At 52.1% G+C, this 25,752-nt stretch overlaps 1 protein-coding gene across 1 annotated transcript; it reads left to right on the top strand.

Moving 5' to 3' along the window:
- The first annotated feature begins 428 nt into the window (after positions 1-428).
- On the top strand, positions 429-24,180 carry SLC13A2 (solute carrier family 13 member 2). Its single transcript, XM_040243937.1, has 12 exons — positions 429-729; positions 14,723-14,851; positions 15,587-15,723; positions 15,831-16,036; positions 16,722-16,902; positions 17,004-17,126; positions 19,716-19,934; positions 20,112-20,200; positions 20,490-20,611; positions 22,075-22,236; positions 22,851-22,988; positions 23,476-24,180. Exons 1-12 carry the CDS (start codon positions 511-513, stop codon positions 23,644-23,646), a joined length of 1,896 nt encoding a protein of 631 aa, XP_040099871.1. The 5' UTR covers positions 429-510; the 3' UTR covers positions 23,647-24,180.
- Positions 24,181-25,752: the final 1,572 nt, after the last annotated feature.

Genomic DNA, 25,752 nt, shown 5'->3' with positions numbered 1-25,752 from the left:
AAAATTAAGTCATTGCATCAACAGCACACAGTGAACATGAGATGGTCAGTCCAGTGGCTCTGACAGTCTCCTGGATACCTGGAAAGAGAAGGGCTTACTCCAGCCCTTCCTCAATCCTAGACTGGAAACCCCCAGAGGGCAGGGCGTTTCTGGAGGAAGGGCCGCCCCACCACGGGCCCCATGTAAACAGCTCAGAGAACTCAGTTTTGCAGGAGTAGGTGGAGAGAGGAGCTGGGGAGGGCGCTCTGGGTCTTGACCTGTGGGTGCCGGGGCTTCCCAGACACCCTCCCCTCTCCAGCTCCTCTGGCTGCAGCCCTTCATAGCCTCCATGCACAGAAAGAGTTAAGTCTGGGCTTAACTTCTCGAAAGAACCTGAAGCCTTTTATTCCCTGATCTTGCCCTCCTCCCTTTCTTTGCAAAGTCTTTCTGATCTTTATACTTCCTGCAGGTCTCTCCTCCTTACTCTCACCTCCCGGACTCCAAAAACACTCTGATTGCCAGGGTGGGTCAATGGTTAACACTCCAGCGGCTTTATATAAGCCTGCCCAGCCGCCTACCTGCTACACCGTCCGTCCTGCAGTTCCCTGGATCCAGAGGGTGACCAGGCAGCCCTCGTGGGCCCATACCATGGCCACCTGCTGGCAGGGCCTGTGGGCCTATCGCTTCTACCTGATCGTATTCTTCCTACCCATTTCCCTGCTGCCTCTGCCCATCCTCGTGCCGACCAAGGTAAGGACTCGGGATTCTGGGCACGGGGAATCTCCAAGGGAGCAGGGGAGGGACCATCTGCCCCGGGGTGGGGCATCTTTAGGACCAGGAAAGCCCACTCATCCCTGTTAGCCTGGAGATGAGGCTATCACCTCCTGGTCCTCCTGAGTCTTAGGGGTTAAGAAGTCAAAAGCGGCTTTTGCTGGGTATCCAATAGTGGGAGCTCAATGTGAATTGCTTAGGTCCACTTGACATCTACTGCCTTAGGAGGCAGAAAACCAGCTCCATAAAGGAGGTGCAGGTAGAAGCAGATGGGGTTGATCAGGAGAGTATGAGCTGGTCTAGCAGCTGGAGAGTGAAAGAAGGGGATTAGAGGAAAACTGGCCTCAGGCAGTTGTGAATTTTTAAGAGTACCAACAGAAAGTGAAGGTGCTCACCTGTGATCCCAAGAGCTGAGTCTCCTGCGGAGGAGGGGTGGGAGTTAATTGAACACGCCGATCCTGCCAGTGGGCGCTGTAGACACACACCTTGAATGGAGGGGAAATGTTACCGCTTCCTGCCCACCCCACACAAACACCAGGAGTCATAACTTGGGCTTTCATTTACTGGAGCCCCCGCTGCGTGCCCTGTACCACACGCCCAGTAACCCTCTCCCCGGTCTTATGAAGCCGGTTCTGACTCCCATTTTACAGATGGGGAAAGTGGTCACCCAAAATCCCAGGGCAGATCCTGTTATCTGGAGCTCAGATATTACATACTTTGGGGATCATCTAGTAAGTAAAAGAAGACAAAATTATGAATCTAAAACTAACACAGGACTTTGGGAAGAGTAGGGTCCAGGAGGTGGCCTTGAAGTCCAAGCTTCACAGGAAATGTGTGTCTGGCAAGTCACATAGATAGTGGCAGGGCTGGGGGTGTGGCCTGGCTACAAAGCCTGTGCTGTCTGCCTCCAGAAGGCTAAGACCGATCCTGGCCCTGAACTTGGCCCCATCCCACACCCACTCCCCTGCCACCTGCCAGCTGCCCACTGAGCCAATTGCTCAGAGAGGGAAACTGAGGCAGGCTTTTTATTCAAGGTACTCCAAAAGGATAAGGAACCAGGGAAGTAGTGGCACAGCTCCTGGTCAGTGACAAGGCCCCGCTGACCTTTGAGATGACCCTAATCTCAGGCCAAAGCCAGTGGCATCTCTATGCTAAGGACCCATTAGATTGGCTTCCAAACAGGCTGAGTTAACCAAGTGTGTTAACCCCAGAAGGAAGGATGGACAGGAACCGTGATTCCCGTGTTACTCCCCAGGAAAGTACAGCCCAGAAAGATTTGGTAACCTGCCCACCATCACTCAGGAAAGCCCGAGTCAGTACAAGAAGCCAGACTTCCTGGTGTGGGTGGGATGTGTCAGGAGGCCCTGTCTTCCCTGGGCTGTATCCCACCTGTTGCCTGCACCCCACCTACCTCCTGCTTCCTGCCTACAGACATTGCCTCCCCTGTCCTGACTCAGATGAACTGCCCCATGTCCAAACTGTGAGGCCAGCCCCTCCACTGGGGCCCTGGCTACCAGTCCCTCTCAAGGACTTTGCTCCTGTAATTATCCTCTCCTCTCCTGCATCATCAGCTTTTCCCTGTTTGCCTGATCTCGCCTATCAGCATACAAACAAGCCTTAATACGAGTCTCATTAAAAAAACAAAGTCTCCTTCAAACCTACAGTCCCTGCACGCATGCTCACTTTCTCTGCTTTCTCACAACAGAAAGCCTCTGAGACTGTCTACACTGCCCCTCTCAGCTCAGACAGCTCCGCTCCCGAAGGCTCTTCCTACCTAGAGGGCTCTCGTCCCGTCCCCGTCAGCATCCGTGTCCCGGAACCCTTGGTCCCCGCTCACCTTCCTCAACCACCCAGCAGCATCTGTCACGGCCGGTTCCCTCCTCTTTGCTGTGCTATCTTCTTTTGGCTTCTCCTGAGCTTCCTCTTCCCTTGACCACTTTCCCTGCTCCTTCTCTCTATCGTCACTCCTGCCCTAGGTGACCTTCTGTTTCCTCCTGCCGTTAAAAGCACCTCTGCTCTGATGATTCCCCAATCGGTAAATCCAGCTCTAAATTCCAAACTTGCATTACCCAACTAACACGGGATACCTCCCCCCGCCGAACCCTTCCTTTTTACACAGAATGCCTTTGGCATACGCAAAACACAATCCTGATCCCTCGTCTCTCTCAGCTGACTCTCTTTTTGATCTTACGTATCAAGAGAAGGCTCAACGTCTGCCTGAGAGCCATTCCTGGTGCCTCTCTTTCCTTCACTTCCACAAGCACCAGCAGATCCTGTTGACTCAATCTCCCCAAAATACACTGAATGGAATCACTTTTCACTGCCTCCACTCTGGTCCAGTCCACCAGCGTTTCTCTCCCATCCCTACCCGTCCCCAGACCATTCTTTTTTTTTTTTTTCTAGTTGAAGCATATTTGATTTGGGGCTTCTCAGGTGGCTCAGTGGTAAAGAATCTGCCTGCCAAGCAGGAAACACAGGTTCAACCCTGGGTTGGGAAGATCCCCTGGAGAAGGAAATGGCAGCCCACTCCAGTATTCTTGCCTGGGAAATCCCATGGATAAAGCCCAGGGGGTCACAAAAGAGTTGGACACGACTTAGTAACTAAGCAACAACAATAGTTGATTTACAATATTGTGTTAATTTCTGCTGTACAACGAAGTGATTCAATTGTACATATGTATTTTTTTCATATTCTTTTCCATTATCATTTATCACAGGATATTGCATACAGTTGCCTGTGCTATACAGTGGGGCATTGTTGTTTATCCGTTCTCTACATAATACTTTTTGCATCTGCTAGTCCCAAACTCTCCATCCATTTCTCCCCCACCCCCACCACCCCCTCGGCAACCACAAGACTGTTTTCTATGCCCCCAGATCATTCTTCACTCAAATGCCAGGATGGTCTTTTCCAAACCATAAGCTCATGTCACTACCCTGCTTAAAACCCCACATAGGGTTCCTGTCAAACCTAAAATCCAAGCTGTCAGGGAGGCCACGAGTCCCCAGGGCTCCACCCCTGGCAGACCCCTTCCTCTCCTTTCCTGTATCCTTGTTCTTATTTGCCCTTCTCCAGCCTGGCTTCCCAGGTGGCGCTAGTGGTAAAGAACCTGCCTGCCAATGCAGGAGACATAAGAGACAGGTTTGATCCCTGGGTGGGGAAGATCCCCAGGAGTAGGAAATGGCAACCCATGCCAATATTCTTGCCTGACGAATCCCATGTACAGGGGAGCCTGGCGGGATCACAAAGAGTCAGGAACGACTAAAGCAACTTAGCACTGCAGCCTCCCTAGCTTTCTCTCTGCTCCTCAAATTGCTCATCTTCCTGCCTGGAATATTCTTCTCCCAGAGGCTTCCTTCTCTAGGTGTCCACTGAAATCCACCCAGAAAAAAACTTCTCTGAGCAGTCCCAATCATTCATTTTTAAAAAACCTGTTATTGAAAGGGCTTTCACTCTCTGAAATGATGTGTTCCTTTACTTCCCACTTATTCTCTGATTCCCCTCCTTTAGAATGTAACCTCCGTGAAGGCAGGGACTTTGCCTTTTTCCATGCAGAATCCCCAGCACCTGGCACATAGTAGGTGCTTAACAAATACTTGTCAAATGACTGAGTGAACAAGTGAATGTGGGTAGAGACAGCCCTGTCCTCAATTCCAGCTGAGTCCCTGCTCTCTGCAGTGAATTCCAAGCTTACCTCCACACCCCTGGCCCCTGAAGTGGGGAGGAGGAGGCTCAGAAAAAACTCAGCTCACACCTGTGTCCATATAATACTTGTTGACATTTCTTGAGTATTTTTTATGTGCTGGTCATTATGCCAAGCACTTCAAAGCACTAACCCACTTATTTCTCACAATCATCTCTGAGTTACTATGAGGTTACTACTTCCATCTCCATTTTACAGACATGTAAATCCCGAGTGGTAAAGGAATTTTCCACAAGTCTCAGCTAGAAAAAAGGCAAAATCTGGACTGGAATCTGGCCTTGGCCGAGGCTGTCTAGGGATGCAGAGTGGTCCCCTGGTGAGTCACCTCTTGAACGGTCTACCTCATGTTCAAAATGATGTCCAGCCATCAATCAATCCTTCCACCGTCATTCAGTCTAGGATGTCTGTGGAGTTCTTGCTCTGTGCTAGGGGTTACTGAAAAGAAACATAGATGTTCTGTCTTCAAGTCGCTTTCAGTCTAGAGGACCATGTGTTCCTGCCACCCAGACTATAGCCAGAAGCCTGCAGCTGAGGTGAGGGAGGATCTGAGTTGGGCCTTGAAGGCGGAGTGAGATTTCAACAGTGAGAAGCATTAGTGGAGGGCAGGCCAGGTGACGAGAATGCTAGGAGCAAAGTCATGCCGGCTCGAAATAGTAAGTGTGTTTGAAGAATTAGTAACAGAATCCTAGAAATTCCCGTCACCCACTGGCAGGGGAGTTCCTAGTGGTCGGGGGACAGTGGGGTCTGATATCTCAGTGCTCCCCCAACCCTGCAAGCAGATACCTAAGAATGATGTGCCGGAAACCTTACATCTATTCATTCACTCATCAGGAAAAATGTCACATAACAGTTACTGTTTAGGTGCAGTGGGGTGGAAAGTAAGATTCATGGAACCTGTGATCCTGGGGGTAGGGGTGGGGTAGAAAGACACACAAAAAGCACATACTGTCCACACAATGCAAAGCATATAGCAGGCTGTGACTCTGGCTTGGGGAGGAGCTGCTCTAGACAGGGTGATCAGAGAAAGCCTACTGGGGTGCTGACATTTACCTTAGGACCTGACTGGCAAGTACGAGCCAGCCAAGCCCAGCTCTGGGCCAAGAGCTGTCTAGGCAGAACCCACAGTGAAAGGCCCAAGGCCAGGGGCAAGCCTGGCAAGGAAATAAAGCCAGCACGGCATGGAGACCCGAGTGAACAGATGACCTTAGAGCAGCGGGGAGAGGTCAGCCAAGGTCAGCCCTGCACGGCCCAGGGAAGGACTGAGGATTTTATGCTGAGGGTCAGGAGGGATAAATATTTGCTCGGAGGTCAAAAAGGCAGCAAGTTAGAGTGGTTGTTGTTCAGTCCCTCAGTTGTGTCCAACTCTCTGCGACCCCATGGACTGCAGCACGCCAGGCTTCCCTGTCCTTCACTATCTCCTAGAGTTTGCTCCGACTCATGTCCATTGAGTCGATGATGCCATCCAACCAAGTTAGAGTTGAAAATGCAAATATCTCCCAAGATCCAACAGAACCACTCATGAAAACCGTCTCCCTGTAGTACCGTGTTTGCCAGGACAGAGCTTAGCTGAAATCCAGACTGTATTTACAGTAAGGATAGAGGGCAGGATTTCTTGCTCTGCAGTTTTGTTTGTTTGCTTATTTTTGTTGTTATTGTTGTTTTGGGCCACACTGCTCAGCATATGGAACTTCCAGAACCAGGGATGGAACCTGCACCCTCTACAGTGAAAGCATGGAGTCTTAACCCCTCGACCACCAGCGAAGTCCTTTTGGATTTTTTGTTTTTAGGATTTCTTACTCTTAGGATACAAGAGTAGTAGGTATGTGGAAGCATGTGCACTTTAAGTCCTGTGTGACTAAAATACCCTTGCACAGGTGCTAAGTCGCTTCAGTCATATCCAACTCTTTGTGACCCTATCAACTTTTGCCTGCCAGGCTCCTCTGTCTATGGGATTCTCCAGGCTAGAATACTGGAGTGGGTTACCATTCCCTCCTCCAAGGGATCCACATTTTCTGAGGCTCCTGGATTGCAAGGTGGACTCTTTACCACTGAGCCACTGGGGAGGCCCAAAATACCCTCACTGCCAGCTATTCCTGAACCCCAAAGATGGACCAGTATGGTGGGCCTGAAAACTGCGAAGAATTTGGACCTCGGTTCTGGGACCTGCTTCTATCTTTTGAGATTTCCTGGATCTTGGTTGAGATGGCAGAGTCCAGGAACAAATCAGGGGTTTTTGGAGCCAGATAGATGTGGGTCCAAATCCACTTGGTAGCATGAGCAGCCATGTGACTTAATCAAGCCTCTCACCTCTAAGAGGCTACTGTCTCAACTAAACGAGATGACCTGCGTGGGTAGACTGCCTGGCACGCAGGGCTAGGCAAACAATGATTTCCTGTCCCTTCTGCCCCTTGTCTGAATTCCACACCCCTAGGAAACACAACGGGGCTCCCTAGGTGTCTCAGAGATAAAGAATCCACCTGCCAAGCAGGAAAAATGGGTTTGATCCCTGGGTCAGGAAGATCCCCTGGAGAAGGAAATGACAACCCACTCCAGTGTTCTTGCCTGGAGAATCCCGTGGACAGAGGAGCCTGACGAGTTTACAGTCCATGGTGTCGCAAAGAGTACAACTTAGTGACTAAGCAACAACATGGAAACACAAAGGTGTTTTGGGCACTGTGTGGATACCTGACTTATGCCCATAGATGACTTCTTCTATTCATGAAGACCTTGGTGTTCCCACCAGTGAAACAGGAAGGCAAGGCATGTCCCCGAGGGCCATGAAGTGTGGTCCCTGATCGGCACTGGACTGTGCGGAGTCAGGTTTGTGACCTCTGAAGGTCGTGAGAGTAGGAGCCAGCCTCCAAAGCCAGGGCGATTCCTAGGGAAGAGATAGAAGGTTCCCCAATTCGAACTTTGCCCCCAGATTACCGAATCATGTCCGCACTTCCAGCACCTGCTAAAAGAAGGTCAGGCATGGGAAAACCAGAGAGACTTTAGCAGAACAGTTTCCTGAACAGAATCCAACAGCGCTGCCCAGGGCTGTTGTGGGGATCAGATGCACGGAGGAGTGTGGGAACGCTTCGCTTCTCTTCATCTCTTACCTGCTGGTTTGCTCTTGAGTGGACACAAGCGGCTCTGGCCCTGGCCCAAACTCTGATGTCAGGACTCTTGCCCCCACTTTTGTAGTCTCTGACACCCAGACCCATTGTTCTTCCCTTTGGCCTCTTAAAGCAGAAGATGATGCAACAAATGCATTCACATGAAGGCGCGGAAATAAACAAAGATCAGCCAAATGAGATCAGGCAGAGGAGAGAAGGTAGTCAGCCTCCATTGCCTGCTTCTGGCAGAGCCTCAAAGGCAAGAGGTGGGGATGCTTTAGAGTGGAGAGAGGTAAGGCTTCAGGTGTGCCCTGACTGGAGGGTGCTGTTAGGGGGACATTGCAGGAAGGCTAACTGGAAGCAGGGTGTCCTCTCTGTTTGGAGAGCAAGTTTGGCTTTCACTGGTTGGTCCTGAGCTGGAAGTGGTGGTAGCAAGTGGTGGGCTGCAAAATTAAAGAGACTGGCAAGTCATTGAGCAAATCCTGCCTTGTGGGGGCCAGTTGCTATGGAGATTGTGGTTTGGCTACAGGACTGTGGCTGCAGAGACTGAAGGACTTATGTTTGCCTAAGGACTGGCCACTGTTGCCTCTTATGTTTAGTCTCTCAAAAGTATTAGGCATTTGGATGGGCCTATTATTCCTGGAATATAACACACACACACACACACACATACACACCAATCTGTACTTCCTTCCCCAAGTCCTGCCACATGGCTCCTCTCCTCAGGATCACCGTGCCTCTAGACACCCAGGAAAGGCACCTAGAGTTTTCTCCTCCCACCTAACCCAGCAGCCATCACCCAGACCCTCTGCCTTCCACCTCCTAATATCTCTGGAGTCTGTCCTCCCTGTCCATCTACACTGCCGTGACCTTCTCTGCGCGCCTGTCATCTCCCCACTGGACAGCCCAGCCTGGCCACCTGTCAACTCCCAGCTTCCATGGCTGCCGATCCATCTGCCACACCGTTGCAGGTGTAAGCCCCCTATTTTTATCTTGAGGCAATTGATTTATTTAATTAGGTGATACGTGCACATTGTACAAAGTCCAACAGCATGAAAGAATGAAGCATTTTCTTCTGTGATGAATGTAGACAACAAGCCACCATAGGATGAACAATATTTTTGACTTTGCCACCCACAGGAATCACAGATATTTTCATATCGTATGAGAGCTATTGCCAGGACCTTGACATACTGTTGATGTTCATCATGATTTTCAAATTACAGTAGCTACCAGCCAGTGAAGAGCTTACTAGTTAAGAGTCACATTATGTTACTATCTTGCCCATTTTTCATATTTTAATAACTGTATTTCAATATAAGTGGTTTCCTTTGTGATCCTTTGTGTGCACTTTATTTAATGTATTTTAAAACATTATTCTGGCTGGAAGGCTTCATCAGGCTGCCAATGGGATCCTGGTACAAAAACAGGGTAAGAATTCTCAAATCAGAGATTTTCCTATGTGTATACAAATACAGACATTTTTAAAAATCACATATGTAGCCTCCATGTAATCTTTTAATAGACACAGCAACCTGACCACATCATTCTCTCTGTTTTCAGTCCTCCAAGGATCTCCCCATTTTACCTTTGTCTTCCAGACAAAGTCCTATATTCCTCTCAGGGCAAATGAGACTCTTCCTGAGCATTCCATCCCTTCCCCCACAAGAATGTATTTGATCGTTTATGCTTCATTCTGTCCCTCTATGCTTACTCCCTCATGCTGACACTTTTCTCCCACCCACCAAACTCCTATTCATCCTTCAGCACCCACTCAGTTTGCTCTCTCTGGAAGCCTTCCTCAGCCCAGACGGAAGGAGGCTCAGAGAAGGGGCCCCTTCTCTGGAACCCCTCTCTTTGGTATCCCCTTTACAATGGTGCTGGCTGCCACCCAGGACCTCACCTCACTCCCTAGACCCAGTAGTGCTCCCTGCCCGCAGCATCCCTACTTGCCAGGGCAGAGGAGCAGTGGCAGTAGCCTGCCCTTGGGTTAACCTTCAATCACCAGGAGGAATAAGATGTAACATCTTTGAGATTGTGGACATTTTTGCCCTAGGCTGCTCTGTGCCAGTAATGGGTAAAGGCCATGATGCCCTCAGGTCTCCACCCTGTCCACACCCAGGGTCCAGAGTCTGCCCTAGATTCCCTGGCACCAGCATCTTTATTTGTACCTCATGCATCCACCCTGGTTCCCCAGCAGCCCAGGAGCACATTTCTCTGCCAAGTTTAACCCAGACTGCCTGCTCATTGTCATCCACAGCTCTTTACAGCTGAAACCTACATAGTCAAATCCTACATCCTCATAATAACCCAGCAAAGTGGGTGTTTCTCTTATTCCTATTTGTAGATAAGGACACTTCATAAAAGAGAGCAATGTGTATACAGTTGGAAATGTTCAATATTTCTTATTAAAAAAAAAAAAAACCCCAAAGCTGAGAGATGTTAAATAGCTTGCCCAAGGACATGCAGCCACAAAGCTGGGCCTGGGCACTCAGGTTTTCTGACCTCTGACTTTTGTTTCCTATCACAAAAGAAGCAAGCTGCCAGCCTTGGGGTCTGGAAGCCATCTGAGCATTTATCTCATCTGCTCGCCGTTGGTTTTGCCAGGCAGGCAATCCGCCATGACTATGAACCAGCCCACATAGGGCACTCAGACTCCCTGAGGGCTGGAGCCAGGCCTGAATCATGTCTGTGCCCCAGTGCCTAATATTCATCCACTCACTCATCCAGTGTCAACTCCATAGAGGTGCTAGACACCCTGCTGGTATGAGCACAAACAGATCCAGACCCTGCTCCCTAGAGAGTACAATCTGATGGCAAAGATGGATATTCATCATAAGAAATTTGTGAAAGCAAATGTTTAAGTACAGATTGTAATGAGTGCTATGCAGAAGAGGTAGGGGGACTTAGGGTGTTAAAAAAAAAAAAAAAGGGAATATATACCTGAAACCTGTGGAGTTGAGCAGTGCAGCAGGTTGAGGAGTAAGACAGTTGGGTCCCATGCCATAGGCCACCATCTGAGCTTGGTCAGCCCAAGATATATAGAGATGGCAGCAAGGCAGAGGGTATAAGGTGGCCTAGGAGGCCACTTTTTTTTTTCTTCTTCTTATTGCCCTGGGTCTTTGTTGTGGCACACAGGCTTTCTCTAGTTTTGAAGCACAGGCTCTAGAGCACATGGGCTTTGTAGTTGCAGGGCGCAGGCTTAGTTGCCCCACAGCATGTGAGATCTTATTTCCCCAACCAGGGATGGAACCCATGTCCCCTGCTTTGGGAGGTGAATTCTCAATCATTGGACCATCAGGGAAGTCCCCCAACTACTCACTTCTAATGTGGGGGAATGTAGACCTTGGAATCAGACACATTGAGGGACCAAAGAGAAAGGATCCCCTGGGTTCTGTTCTCATTTCTGAGCCATGAATGTCACTAACTGTCTGGTGAAGACTCTGGGCCGTTCTCAGAATATTGCTTTGAAATGCACAAAATAAAATGTATGGGATGGAGAAGGAAACCAACCATTTTGGAACATGGTTATAAAAGTATAAAAAGTTAATTGCAGTTCAGAAATATAAATGTTTCCTTATTAAAGCATTAAATAAGATCCAGTGTTGATATAATTACTACCACAGTTTCAAGATAGAGATGGATGTAAACAATATTTTGAGATGCATTTTTGAGATCACTGTAGCCACTGATCTCTGCAGGTCCCTAACAACTGACAACCACAGTCAAATATCCTTGACTAAATTGTCATTAGTACCATCAACAGTTGTCTGGTTTTGGGAATTCTCTGGCTGTCCAGTAGTTAGGACTCAGTGAGCTTTCACTACTATGGGCCCCGGGTCAATCCCTGGTGGGGGAACTAAGATCCTTCAAGCCTAGAGGTACGGCCAAAAAAAAAACCAACCCAGCTATACAGTTTTGTTGCCTGTGTTCATAACCTTAGTTAGATGTTAGCTAAAAGATGAAATAGTTTTCCCACCCAGCTTCGTGGACCCTTGGCATTCCACGCCCAAGTTAAGAGCCCCATGATCCAGGAAGAGCAGGTCAGTGGGTTATGCTACAGCTGGACTGACTGCCCGGGAGGGCGGGAAGGGAACGCAGGTCCAGAGCCACCAGAGCCAGGGAAGACTTCCAAATGGAACTCTGAAACTGGTTTTGGTTTTGACCCAGAGACAGAGAGATACGGAGAGGGATGCCGGAAAGTTGTAAAGGCATACAGGAGCTATAGATTCGACACACTGGTGCTCACAGTCCCTTTGGAGGGTGCAAATGGGGACCTGGAATTGAAGGAATTTGCCCAGAGCCAGGCAATGGGAAGTGGCAGGCCCCAGCGAAAATGGTTCTGTTTGGATCCCGAGCTCTAACTCATGCCCATTCATCCTGCTAGCCACAGCAAGCTTGAGACTGAAGGACACCCCCTACCTGCAAGGCATCAAGCTCAAGGTAGAAGGCAAAACCCTGGGGCTGAAGAACCAGACAGTCTGGATTCTTCACTGATTTGTGTGACTTTGAAATATTTAATTTATTGACACCTTTATTTCTTCATCTGTGAAATGAGAACAATAGCCATTTCTAAATCACAGAGCAACTAAAAGTGATTAGGAACCACCTGAAGTGTGGAGAGCATGATGTCCATGGAGCAGACCTCAACGATACTTATGCTGTTGTTTTTTGCAAAGCTATCTTCTTGAATCAGCAGAATCAATCATCCCAGCTCCCATCCTTGTCTCTGGCTGGAGAATTCTAGGGGGTGGGGGCCACAATAGGGTCCAGAGGAGCTGGCCTGCCCGTAGCCTGTGGGGGAGGATGGGTAACAGGCCATGACATCACTGTAACTGAGGAAATGGTTGAAGAAACAGTGATTTCAGCAGACTCCGGCTAGGGGAGGAAGAGGTGTAAGTCTCTGATCAAGGATCAAGGCATTCCCCACCCACTGTGCCACTTTCATGTCCGGAGGAGAAAAGTGGTGGATGTTTCATGGAGAGAAAGTGAGCCTGGCATCAGAGACACTTGGCTAGGCAGGCTACGTGCCACACCACCTGCGCCTGCCACTGATACAATTCCTCGGGGATTGCTCTGGGAATTGTGCAATCCTGGATACCTTGCCTAGGTTTCCACCTGGCTCTGCCCCTCCCTGGTTCTGTGACCGTGAGCAAGCCACATACCCCCTGAAGGTCCTCTATAACATGAGACCACCACACTCACCCATGGCTATAACTTGCTGTTGTTCAGTCGCTCAGTCGTGTCTAACTCTTTGCAACCCCATGGACTGCAGTATGCCAGGCTTCCCTGTCCTTCACTGTCTCCTGGAGCTTGCTCAGACTCATGTCTCTTGAGTCGGTGATGCCATCCAACCATCTCATCCTCTGTCACCCCCTTCTCCTCCTGCCTTCTATCTTTTCCAGCATCAAGGTCTTTTCCAATGAGTTGTCTCTTCCCATCAGGTGGCCAAAGTATTGGAGCTTCTGCCTCAGCATCAGTCCCTCCAATGAATATTGAGGACTGATTTCCTTTAGGATGGACTGGTTTGATCTGCTTGCAGTCCAAGGGGCTCTCAAGAGTCTTTTCCAATACCACAGTTCAAAAGTGGCTCTAACTACGAACTTGAAAACGCCCAGCTCCTAAAAGTTATTCAGTAAACAGCAGCTTCCTCTCCCTGAGACCCTCCTTCCAACCTCAGGGTACTAAGGGCCTGAGGTATAATGGAGGAGCCCAGCCCATACCAGGTGGAGAGGGCAAGAGGGGCAGGGCGCTGAGACAGGTAAGAGAGGAGGGGCCCCTCGACTGCTTTGTCCGAGCAGGCAGCCCTTCCTTTGGCAAACAAAGAGTGAGCAGGTGCCCCTGAGGAGGCTTGGATCCAAGTACCCCTCCTGGAGGCTTCCTTCTGGCTAATGATTCCCCTGCCTGTCCTCCCTCCCCTAGCCTGCGGAGAGGCCCCGTAAAGGTGGGTGGGCCCCTGACGTCTTGGTTGGCCAACTTCCTGCTCTAGGTCCCCTACCAGGCCTGAGGTCAGGCTTTCCTAGCTTTGGGAGCTTCCTGAGGGAAAGGGGGGGCCTCTGGTGCCCCAAGACTCACAAAGCCATGACTCAGGGTTTACTCCACAATTCTCCATACAACACAGGGATGGTGGAACTTTTCAGATATTCTATTTTTTTTAATGTTTATTTACTCATTTGGCTGCTCTGGGTCTTAGTTGCAGCCCACCAGAGCCTCATTGATGTGTTCGGGGTCTTTACTGACACGTCCCGATCTTTCCATTGCGGCATGTGAACTCTAGGTTGCAGTATGTGAACTCTGGGTTCTGGCATGTGGAATCTAGTTCCTCAACCAGGGATAGCACCTGGGCCCCCTGCATTGGGAACTTGGAGTCTTAGCTACTGGACCACCAGGGAAGACATATTCTAGAAATGTGAATGACACCTCATGGAGTTGTGCAATGCTGTGGTCATGCCGGGATCACTTGGAAGGAGACTCATGCCATTCCCAAAACTTTCAAATGATTAGTGAATCATTCAGAAAAGATTTGCTCTGAAGCGTCCTGGGTCCTGAACTCTGAGGATCCAGATACTGCAAAACTGACTCTGTTCTCATGGAACTCACCTGCTAGCAGAAGGAACAATTACTATTTAAGCATCATACAAATAGATGTATTCTTATAGACTCTTGATAAAGGAGGGAAGGTCAGACCTCCAGGCGGTGCTCCACAATTCCTAGGCTCCAGTTTCATTGAGATGAGCCCCCCATCTCATCTAAGAATCCTCATCCAAGCCCCCTGCAATCCCCAAGGGGATAGGATTATATCCAACAGCTGGATTATAATGTCTAGACTCCCCAGGGCTAAATACAAGGAGGTGAGTGTTTTGCTTCTATTTCCATTTTTACTTTTGTTTTGGCCACACTGCACAGCATGAAGGATCTTAGTTCCCTAACCAGGGATTGAATCTGCACCCCCTGCAGTAGAGGCACAGATTCTTAACCACTGGACTGCCAGGGAGGTCCCTATCTCCATTTTTGAATGAGACCTGGGTTTGGGAATCAAGGACTGTGGGTTTTACAGGGTCTCCCTGCACTGTTACAAATGGTCTGTTTCCTCTGGGGACAGGAGGTGATGTGATTTTGAGATACAGGCCTGCCCCCTCCGATAGCTTGCTGTTCCCCTCCTGCCTGCAGGAAGCCTGTTGCGCCTACACCATCATCCTCATGGCGCTGCTCTGGTGCACTGAGGCACTACCGCTGGCCATCACTGCCTTCCTCCCCGTCATCATGTTCCCCATGATGGGCATAATGACTGCTTCCACGGTAAGCCTCTCCATTCACAGGAGGACGTGCTCCCAAGGATGGAGGGGTCTGCCCTAGGATGGTGATGACGGAAGAAACCTCATCAGAGGCAGAGCGCATGGAAGACGGGTCCCTGCCTCTGCCTGGCAGGTCGGGGAGCACAGAGGGAGGAGTCAGCCAGAAGACCAGGAAGAAGGCATTCTAGAAATGTCAGGGGCACAGTTGGTGTCAAGAGTTAATTCAAAGTGGAAGCAATTAGGCCTAGACTAGGGAGGGAAAGGGGGCTTGATAGCCAGCCAAAGAGCCTGTCTCCTTCTAGTTCGGTGGTTCTGAAACTTGAGCATGCACCACGATTGCCTGCAGGGCCAGTTAAACAAAGATTTTTCTGGGCACCACTCCAGAGTTTCTGATTTCATAGATCTGGGGCAGGGTCTAAGCATTTCATTTCTAGCAAGTTCCAGGCTGGTGCAATGATGCTGACCCAGGGATCACAGAGAACCACGACTTTAGCTTCTGAAACAGCATTAAATTCTCCTAGTCAGTGGTTTGAAGCATGGAAGAATTCAGGCTAGACGATCTCTCAGTCATTGCTGACGGGAGAACGGGTTAATCAGAAAGAGAGGAAACTGCTTAATATTCAACAGTGGGGGATCCAAAGACCATTTCCATTTGGGTCCAAGAGCCCAGGGAACCAACCTCTCTCTGTTGACAGACAGAGCAGTGTTGGCACCCCGTAAGCCCTGTCCCCACCTCCAGGTCAGCCTTGAGTACCTGAAAGATACCAACATCCTATTCATTGGGGGGATGATGGTGGCCCTCGCCGTGGAGAACTGGAATCTGCACAAACGCATCGCCCTCCGCATGCTCCTCATCATCGGGGTGCGGCCTGCCCTGTGAGTCCCCACAGACCAAGATGGGAGGGCCTGGGGTACGGGCGTTCTGGGCCGCCAGTCCCTGCAGGAATGCTAGAACACCAGTGTGTGGGTCTGTCCATCGCTAGGCTGATCCTGGGCTTCATGTTGGTGACGGCCTTCTTGTCCATGTGGATCAGCAACACGGCCACCACCGCCATGATGGTGCCCATAGCCCACGCTGTTCTGGAGCAGCTGCACAAGATGCCCACAGACAGGGATGTTGAGGAGGGCAGGAACAACCCCGCCTTTGAGCTCCAGGAACAGAAGGAAGAGACCAAGCTTGATGAGAAAGGTGAGGCCAGGCCCTGCCCCAAACCCCTCTTGGGGAGGGTCTGAGATGATGTTCATGATAGGAGGGGTCATCTGAGCACCGATTTTTTTTTTAATGTTTGGCCACACCGCCATGGCATGTGGGACCTTAGTTCTCTGACTGGGGATCGATCCTACACACCCCCTGCATTGGAGGACAGTCTTAATCACTGGACCATCAGGGAAACCCATATCTTGGCAACTTTTGGGACAGAAGAGGGAAGCAAGAAGTTCAGTGACCAGCTTGTCCTGGTGGGCTGAGATTTTTCCTGGTTTTGAAATGAAAAGTCCCACAGGCTGGGAATTCCTCTGTCCTAGGCAAACCGAGATGCTAGATAACCCTGGCAGGCCGAGAGCAGGAGCCTGGGTGGGCCGTCAGGGGTCCGGGCTCCATTCTTCCTGTGCAGTTTGGATAATCTTCTTCCCGTCTCTGGGTCTCAGTTTCCCTCTCCCAAGAGAGGTTGGGCCAGGTGGTATCCAAGGGTCACTCCATCCTGAGACCCCAGGGAGTGCCTGCCCTTCCAGACCTGGGGGCAGCCTCAGCCCTCCCTCAAGCCCGGGTCTAGGCTGCTAAGTGACAAGGCGCCCCAGAGGCCATGGAGCTCCTGCCATGCTCCCCGAATCTGGCCCTGCACCCACTCCCAACCCCAGCTCTCCCTTGTTCCCAGACAAAAAGCAGGATTGCCCTGCTCCACCGACTCCTTCAGAGTCCAAGACACAGCAGAACAAGGAGCAGCTCCGCTTCAGCCAGGGCCTGAGCCTGTGTGTGTGCTACTCGGCCAGCATCGGGGGCATCGCCACCCTGACCGGCACCACCCCCAACCTGGTGCTGCAAGGCCAGGTCAACTCGTGAGTGATTGAGGGGGAGAGGGTCTGCATTCTGACTGGGGGACAAAGGGAACTGGCTTGTCACCGGGCAATGCCACACAGTGGCCCTTATTCCCCTTCAGGATCTTCCCCCGAAATGGCAACGTGGTGAACTTCGCCTCCTGGTTTGGCTTTGCCTTCCCTGCCATGATCATCTTACTGCTGCTTTCCTGGGTGTGGCTACAGATCCTCTTCTTAGGATTCGAGTAAGTGGCAGAAAGGGGAAGAGATGCCCAGGTGCCTGCCCTTACCCGTTGGGAGCGCCTAGTTGGGTACCCAGGTAGCCTTTTGGGAAAGGACATAATTACCATCTCAGTGAGAAAACCTCTCCCTCCCAAGGCCCTTCTGTGCCCTTGGTCCCCCATTGGAGGGAATGATTGGAGAGTATTATCCCATCTATGAGATAAGCAAACTGAGGTTCGAGGTCCATAGCTAGACATGTCAGTGCTGGGATAGAAAACCAGATCTCCTGGTGCCCAGGCCAGGTCCCACTCCATAACGATCCAGAGTCCTCTCGCAGGTGCCGAAGGCGCGTACGCTATGAGCTTGGTCAGTTACAAAAGTGCTGACGCTTGTGCTCCTACTATGTGCCTGGTCCTGAAAACACTGCAAGCACTAGGCACAGGCCTTGTCCTTGGAGCTAACCATCTAATGGGTGATGACAAGGTGGGGGCAGTGACAGACAGAAGCCTAGGTGCTGTGGGAATACAGCCCGGGAGAGCAGAGGCTCCAGAAGGCCCCTGGCAGAGACGACACCTGATCTGAATCTTGCTGAGTTAGAAGTCAGCCAGGTAGAAGACGAAGCAAAGGCATTCAGTGTCAGGAATAGCTTGTACAAAGAGGCAAGAGAGAACATGCTGGGTTTGGGGAAACTCCAGTTCTGTGAGGGTGAAACATAAAGAGCAAAAAAAAAGGAGAATCAGGGGGCTTCAGTGATGGTACAGTGGTTAAGAATCTGCCTTCCAATGTAGGGGACGCAGGTTCCGTCCCTGGTCAGGGAACTGAGGCCCCACATGCCGCTGGGCAGCCTGCCCACCACAACCAGAGGGAAGCCCACACCCTGCAACTAAGACCAGATGCAGCCAAAAAATATATTTTTTTTAACCACAAAAGAAAAAATATTCATTGCAAAAGAAAAAATGTAATTATTTTTAAAAAAGGAGTATCAGGATAGAAATCTGGAGAAGAAGGCAGGGAGAGATTATAGAGGAATCTTATGTGCCACCTTGTTCTTGAGGCCAAGAGTAGTAAGGAGGTTTTATTCTGACTTCCAGCCCTTGTCACTAGAGCTCCAAGTTGAAAATCACGTGAGACCTTGCTGGGGCTCAGTAGGAATTGAGTCTGGGATTGATTAATGATGTCTGCTATGAGTCCAACCTAGGAGTGGTGGTATGAGTGTTACTGTGATATAAGTTGTTATTTGTCCTTCCTACCCAGGCAGGGGGTGGTCACTGAAAGTTTTTTTGCTTGTCTCTCTTTTTAAAAAAAAAAAAATAATAAATTTATTTATTTTAATTGGAGGTTAATTGTTGCTATAACATTGCTTGTGCAGGTGTAGGGAAATTGGGTTGAGGTTGGGGCTGATACAAAGCGGTGTTAGTCAAAGAGACCAGCACAGTGCCAAGCACCATAAAGGATTTAAAGATGTGTGAAACATGATTTTTGCCCTCAAGGAACTCACAGTCCAGCAGGGGAGCTGAGATTTGCCCAAGCAAAGAGTTAAACATCAACGTGAGTTAAACCAGTGCATGTGGAGCAGGTTGCAGACCCCTGTGCTTCTTCGGACAGTGTGGGTGGGGCTCAGGCTGGCAGAGGGTGCCCAGAAGTGGTAGGAGAGGGAGGGGAGGATTTCCTGAAAGGTTATTGGAGGAAAAGAGTGATGAGTCAGGGCCCGAAGGAAGCACAGGGTCCAGGCTTCTGGGGCCTTCTCACTCTGAGCAAGGGAAAGCTCAGCACAAGAAAACTCCTGGAAGCATGGAGGGGTCAGTGAGACAGATGGAGCAGGGCCAAGTACAGGGAAACCCCACCCCCTACCAGCCCCTCTGCTAAATAAGAGCCCTGACAAACCAGTTGTTTGTTCAATCACTCAGTCACATCCAACTCTTTGCAACCCCACGGACTGCAGCACGCTGGGCTTACCTGTCTGTCACCATCTCCCAGAGCTTGCACTCATGTCCATTGAGTCGGTGATGCCATTCAACCATCTTATTCTCTGTCGTCCCCTTCTCCTCCTGCCTTCAGTCTTTCCCAGCATCAGGGTCTTTTCCAATGAGTCAGCTCTTGGCATCAGGTAGCCAAAGTATTGGAGCTTCAGCTTCAGCATCAGTCCTCACAATGAATATTTGGGACTGATTTCCTTTCGGATCGACTGGTTTGATCTTGCAGGCCAAGAGACTCTCAAAAGTCTTCTTCAACACCACACTTAGAAAGCATCAATTCTTCGGTGCTCAGCCTTCTTTATGAATAGAGTTTGTAAACCAGAGTCTTCTGCTTTTCTTCCAGAACGTTGGGGGCATCAAGGTCTTAGTGTAGTAACCCTAAGGAGGCCTTTGCATGTCTCAGCCTTTAAGACACAGGCACTCCTGGGAGTTCCCTGGTGGTCCAGTGGTTGAGACTCGAGCTTTAACTTCTGTGGCCCAGGTTCAATCCCTGGTCGGGGAACTAATCCCACAAGCAGTTTGGCTAGGCCAAAACAACAACAATCAAAAAGAAACAAAACCTCAGGCACTCAGAGCCCCTTGCTCCCCTGCCTGGTGTCGGGGCCCTCACAAGCTGTCCCCACCCCCCACCTGCAGCTTCCGGAAGAACTTTGGCTTGGGGGAACAGAGCAGGAATCAGGAGCAAGCAGCTTTCGAAGTCATCCGGAGAGAGCACAAGCTGCTGGGCCCCATAAGCTTCGCGGAAAAGGCTGTCACCTTCCTCTTTGTCTTGTTGGTGGTGCTCTGGTTCACTCGGGAGCCAGGCTTTTTCATGGGCTGGGGTAACCTGGCTTTTTCCGATGACACTGGGAAGAGGTGAGGATTGTGGGGAGGAGGAATACTTCTGGGAGGAGGGAAGGAAGCAGGGCCCCCAACTCAGAACAGGAGGGAGGATGGCACGTCTAGGGAAGGGGTTCCTCTCCAGCCCCCATCCCCCTCATGACCCTGAGTAGCCTTGAGCCTCTAAACCTGCCCTCCCTGCCCCACCCACAGCATGACATCCGATGGGACAGTAGCCATCTTAATCGCTGTAATTATGTTCATCGTGCCCTCCAAGATCCCAGGGCTGACTCAGAAACCAGGTAAGCACCTGGCCTGGGGCAGGGAAGGGCCTCTGGGCAAACCCTGCCTTCTGGCACTCAGCCTCCCTCCCACCATACTCGGCAGGAGTAGACAAAGCCCAGAGAAGCTGGGCTGACTTGCCAAGGGCACAGGGACTCAAGGGCAAAGCCAAGATGTGGCAGAACTGAGGGGCCCTCTCTCCCATGCATTAAGCTCTGATCAAGACCGCTTGGAGAGTCCCCCGGGGCGGGGAGGGGAGGGAAAGCCTGTTGGCGCCTGGTGACCCACCTTCTTCTGCTTGGGGAGTAGGACACCCAGGGAAGCTGAAGGCCCCTCCTGCCCTCCTCACCTGGGATATAGTAAAAAAGAAAATGCCTTGGAATATCGTGATCCTTCTGGGTGGTGGCTTTGCCCTGGCCAAGGGCAGTGAGGTGAGAGACCCCACCCCCTCCCCAGCCCCATTGGTGGGAGACCCTGTGACAGGGAAACAGGGGCCCTGCTTCTCTCCCACCCCGGGCAGCCCTGACCCCCCACGTGGGAGCCCCCTGGTGGGCAGAGACTTTGCAGCAGCTGGAGAGACAGGTAAGAGCCCTAAGGGAGGGAGACAAAACACAGGCCACAGGGACCTCTCCCCAGTCAGGTTCTCAAAGCCAAAGAAAAGGCAGGAATTTCTGGTGAGCAGGGAGTGTACTCAGGACCGCCCAGGCCCTTCCCTCACCCGCTGCCGGACAGAGAATACCTCAGCTTTAACACCAGGGAGTAGACAGAAGGCATTGGGTTGATGCAGTTTGTTGGCTGAAGCCACCAGGGGGTGCCATGATCATACCCAGCCACGCTCTGGGGACTGGGCCGTCATTCTGCAGAGCCTCCATCCAAGAGGGGAATCATGAACCTGCACCCCTAAGCCTCGGGATTCTGGCTAAGCTCATTCACTGCATAGACAGGAGCTTCCCTGGGTCGGGGATTGGTTAGTTCAACCATCAAGCACTCACTGACTGTGCCAAGCTCTGTAATGGGAGTTGAGTGCTAAGTGGGCAGTGGTGTATAAAATAAAGTCCCAGCTCCCTGGGGTTTATAGTCTGGCATTACAGGAGCTCTTCTGACCCTGTGACTGTCCCTGTCCCCCTGCCGGCCTGTTCCCAGCTTCTACCAGGGCCCTTCCCCCTCTCCCTCCTTGCCAGGAGCAAGGTCCCTTCTTTGCCAACCTGCCGGGCTGGTGGGGGCAGGGAGAGGGCTAAAGTTGGCCAGGGACCCCCAGAAGAGAGGTCAGGAGAACAGGAGTCAGTGGGGTCAAAGGTCTTTTCTCCCCCCAAGCCCCACGTTTCCCAAGAAAGCCCTTTGACCCCTTCTCTTTGCTACCCATCTCTTTCTCCCCACATCCAACTGTCCTTCAAGAGGAAGAAAGGGGGCTTCTCTGGTGGCTCAGTGGTAAAGAATCCACCTGCCAATGCAGGAGACATGGGTTCAATCCCTGCTCCAGGAAGATCCCACATGCTGTGGAGCCCGTGTGCCATAACTACTGAGTCTGTGCTCTGGAGCCCAGGAGCCACAGCTACTGACGCCCACGCGCTGCAACAAGAGAAGCTTCTGCAATGAGAAGCCTGTGCATCTCACCTAGACAGTAGCACCCCTTGCCACGACTAGAGAAAAGTCTGTGCAGCAACACAGACCCAGCAGAACCAAAATTAACTAATTGATTGATTGATTTTTTAAAAAAGCAGGAGAGGGAGACTTTGGTTTCAGCTGGGTCTCTTCGTTCCCTCCCAAGCTGCCCTTGACTCTGAAGACTCTAGAGAGGTGTGGGCAAGAGCAGGACCCGCCCCAGAGCCTCAGCTGGGGACTCTGGAAGCCCAGGCGGCCCAGCTTCTCACCCACCACCCTCCTCTGCCCGCAGGAATCGGGCCTGTCAAAGTGGCTGGGGGATAAGCTGACCCCACTAGAGAGTGTGCCGCCTGCTGCCATCGCCTTTATCATCTGCCTCCTGATTGCCATCTTCACTGAGTGCACCAGCAACGTGGCCACCACCACACTCTTCCTGCCCATCCTGGCCTCCATGGTGAGCTTGGCCCGGCAGACACACCTCCTCCAGGGAGCCCTGTTGCCCATCCCAGCCAGGGTCAGAGCAACCGTCTGCCCTCCTCTCACTTCTGAGAAAGGACCCCCGAGCCTCCACCCTTCCCCAGGCTCTTCAGTAACCTTGGGCCCCAAGGCCTTCTGGCCCCTGACTCACTCCATCCCTGGTGGCGTCACCCCTGGAGTATCCTGATGGGGCTCACTGGTGGCCCCACCCCACATCCCTGGCCCAGCTCTGGTTCTGGTTGTTCCTGAGGTGACGGTGTGAAATTGCTTCCTGGAGCGTCCCTAGCCCCTGCTTCCCCAGGCGCGTTCCCGCAGCCTTTGATGACGGCACCCTGAGCCCCTTTGAGATCCGTTTTATGAGTCCCTCCCCTTCCCACGCCCCACTGGGCAGGGCCGCACGCTTATCCCCTCCAGAGAGGTCAAGGGGCCCTTCCCAGGTCGCCCAGTGCCCTCTGGCAGAAGTGGTGGGCTCATGGCCAGAATGTGTATTGGGGTGGGGGTGGGAAGGAGAGGGAAGGAGAATTGGGGGTCAAGCCTTCCCCTCTGGGAAGGGGGCTGAGACCAGCTCTGCCCCACGGCCTCCCCCTCCAGTCGCAGGCCATCTGCATCCACCCTCTCTACGTCATGCTCCCCTGCACCCTTGCCAGTTCCCTGGCCTTCATGCTGCCTGTGGCCACCCCGCCCAATGCCATCGCCTTCTCTTTCGGAGGCCTCAGAGTGACAGACATGGTGAGTGGCAGGGGTCTCGAATGCCTCAGCATGCGCCGCTCTGTCTTTCCACCTTGGTGGGCCACAGAGTAGTTTAAAGCATCTGAGATCCTTGGAGTTGATGGTGGACCCTGCTGGGGTGGGTGACGGGGGCAGGGGAGGGCATGGTCCCCACTTGAGGGTCTCCAGGCCCTGCCAGCCCTAGGCCACTGAGAGGGAGAGGAGGGGTGAGGAATTGTAAGGACACCGAGAGGCCAGGCACCCACACCCGGGAGATGGACTCAGAGAGAATAAGACCCAGGACCCTGGGAGCTCCCCTTACCCCTGTCAGCACTGGCAGCAAAGTCAGTGGTAGGGACGTCACCTTGTGCTGCAGGTTAGACTCAAAGGAGGACTTCCCAGGGAGAGTTTTGCTAGTGAGAGAGCTCCAGGCACATGTGAATACCTAAGGGATAGGTGCTGGCCCAGCTCAGCACCCACACATTCCGATTGGCTGTCCTCACCCCAGGCCCGAGCCGGATTCATGCTCAACATCATCGGGGTTCTCGTCATCACGCTGGCCATCAACAGCTGGAGCATCCCCATGTTCGACCTGAACAACTTCCCCTCCTGGGCCCAGTCCAACACCACAGGCCTCTGCGGGGTCAGCCAGGCAAATGTCACAACATCTAGCCCCTAGTCCGAGGGATAATCTGGCCCAAGCCAGAAAGACCCACCTCGTTCCTACTCCTGTGAGCTGGGAGGGGACACCAGGCTCCAAGCCAAACTTTGAAAGGCACATGTGTATCTAACCTCATGTGTGTCTGCAAGGAAGAGGTATGTGAGCTCAGTCCTATGTGTCTGAGGAAAGTGTGTGTATGTACATGCGTGTGTGTGTAAAGACGGTGTGTCATATGAGGCTATTTGGCAAGGGGGGATTGTGTGTGTGCACATGATCCGAGGTGTGTACACTTGACCGTGTCCCGTGTGAGGTCACAGACATGATAACGTGTTCTGTCTGGCACTCCAGGTCTTTGTCTCCCCAGCTTGGTGGGCGACCAGACCCCTTTGTCCTCTATTTATTGAAACTCAGGGTTAGAGCCGCCTGGGCAGCAAAGCCTACCAGCGGTTGTCATGGCAACAGTCTCTGGGACCAGCCCAACATACTGAGTTCTCCCCAGCCTCTCAGGTTTGGGGGAGGGTTCAAATATCTGCCCCATTAAAGTTTTGCTGTAGAGTGTGTGGTTGGTTTTTTTATGGCACTTTCCAGGGCTAGGTCCCCAAACGTGGTTCAGGCCCCAGGTTGGGGAATACGCTGGGAGGGGACCTGGCATCTATCCTGGATGGCGGCCCCCTTGGCACCCTTCCCACCCAAGGGAGAAGGTAATGGCCAGAAACCTCTGCCAAGGCCAATCGGAGTGGGCGCAGCCACCCAGGAGAGCAGCACTGACATCACCCGGCCTGGCTAATTGGGAGCTGCCAGTCCCTGCGTGTCTTAGAGAAAAGCAGCCTCCCGGTTCCCAGAGCACTCCCTGGGCATTTCCATAAAATCCTCTGCCCCTGCCAACTCCTCACCGACCCCTCCACCAGCTGGAAAAACCAGTCCCTCCAGACCAGGGGAGGCAGGCTGACCCATGCTAGGGGCCCAGAAAGCTGGACCCGCACCCAAAATGGCAACCTGCAGCAGGACGCATACACGTGAGGCTCACAGGAACGGGTTCAAAGCCCGCCATGGCCTTCCGAGTCCAGGACCGGACCCCACTCTGGATCATTCTGCCTCCCAACCTCCCTTCCCCAACTCTGCCTTCATGAATTCCAGAGTTTTCATTATCTGGCAAGGTAGGGTGGGGGTGGGGAAGGATGTTACCACCTCCTTCATCCATGCTGGGAGCTCAACACCCCTTCCTGGCTGGAAGGTCACCTAGATGGAAGTTTCCAAGCGTCTTGTCCAGTTCCCTTCTTGTGCAGCCAGAGGAAAAAAAAATAGATTTTTTTTCCCTCATGCCCAATAAAATTGGGAGCTGAGTTGTGAAGAGAGAAAACCAAAAAGGATTTCATTCTGGATTTCCCCCTGGGCTGGAGCTGGGGAGTTCAGGGTTGAGGGGAGGCACGGATGGGAGGAGGCTGCTGCGTGGGGTCAGGGGGAACACTGCTGTCCCCAGGGGACAGGGGATGCTGACAGGACATGCCAGACATCCAACAGAGTGAAGAGTGTCAGGAGAGGGGCCCCGCCCCCACCCCAGTCCCCCAGGCTGGCATTCCTCACTCATGAAGCACAGTCATAAATCACAGCTCCCACCCAGACCCACACTAGGACACCACCAAGGCCCCAGGCAACAGCCCCCACCCCGACTGGGAGCGGGCTGGCCCCAGAACGGTGAGACTCCTCCAGGGGCTTACCCACAATGCAGTGGGTCCCCAAGGGGGAGGACCCTCTGCAAACTAGGACTTTCTTTGAGACCCTGGTTGGGTACCCATGGTCCAGCCCTGGCTGGGGAACAGATGGGCGTGCTTCCTAGGGGACACATGCCCTCCAACTGTTCTCAGCTCCCCTTCATACCTGTCTGATTCCCCCTCAGTCCTGCTCAGAGAGAGCCAGATGTGCACTGAGGTCACACAGCAGCCCCAGGGGGATGAGGACTGGGCCTGCCTTCTCAGGGAAGGAGGTAGACAAAAAGTGGCCTGAGGGGTGAGGGGGCAGCTATGGTGGGTGCCCTGGCAGAACACAGGGCAGGCTTCCCCAGGTGCTTAGAAATCACCTTCCACAGCAGGCGGTAGGGCAGAGACGGGAGGCAGGCGGCACCTG

The sequence above is a fragment of the Oryx dammah genome, unplaced genomic scaffold, assembly GCF_014754425.2.
Source record: "Oryx dammah isolate SB20612 unplaced genomic scaffold, SCBI_Odam_1.1 HiC_scaffold_8, whole genome shotgun sequence".
NCBI classification, from domain to species: Eukaryota; Metazoa; Chordata; class Mammalia; order Artiodactyla; family Bovidae; genus Oryx; species Oryx dammah.
Note: the sequence above shows the minus strand (reverse complement) of the source record. Positions and strands in the feature narration are given on the sequence as shown.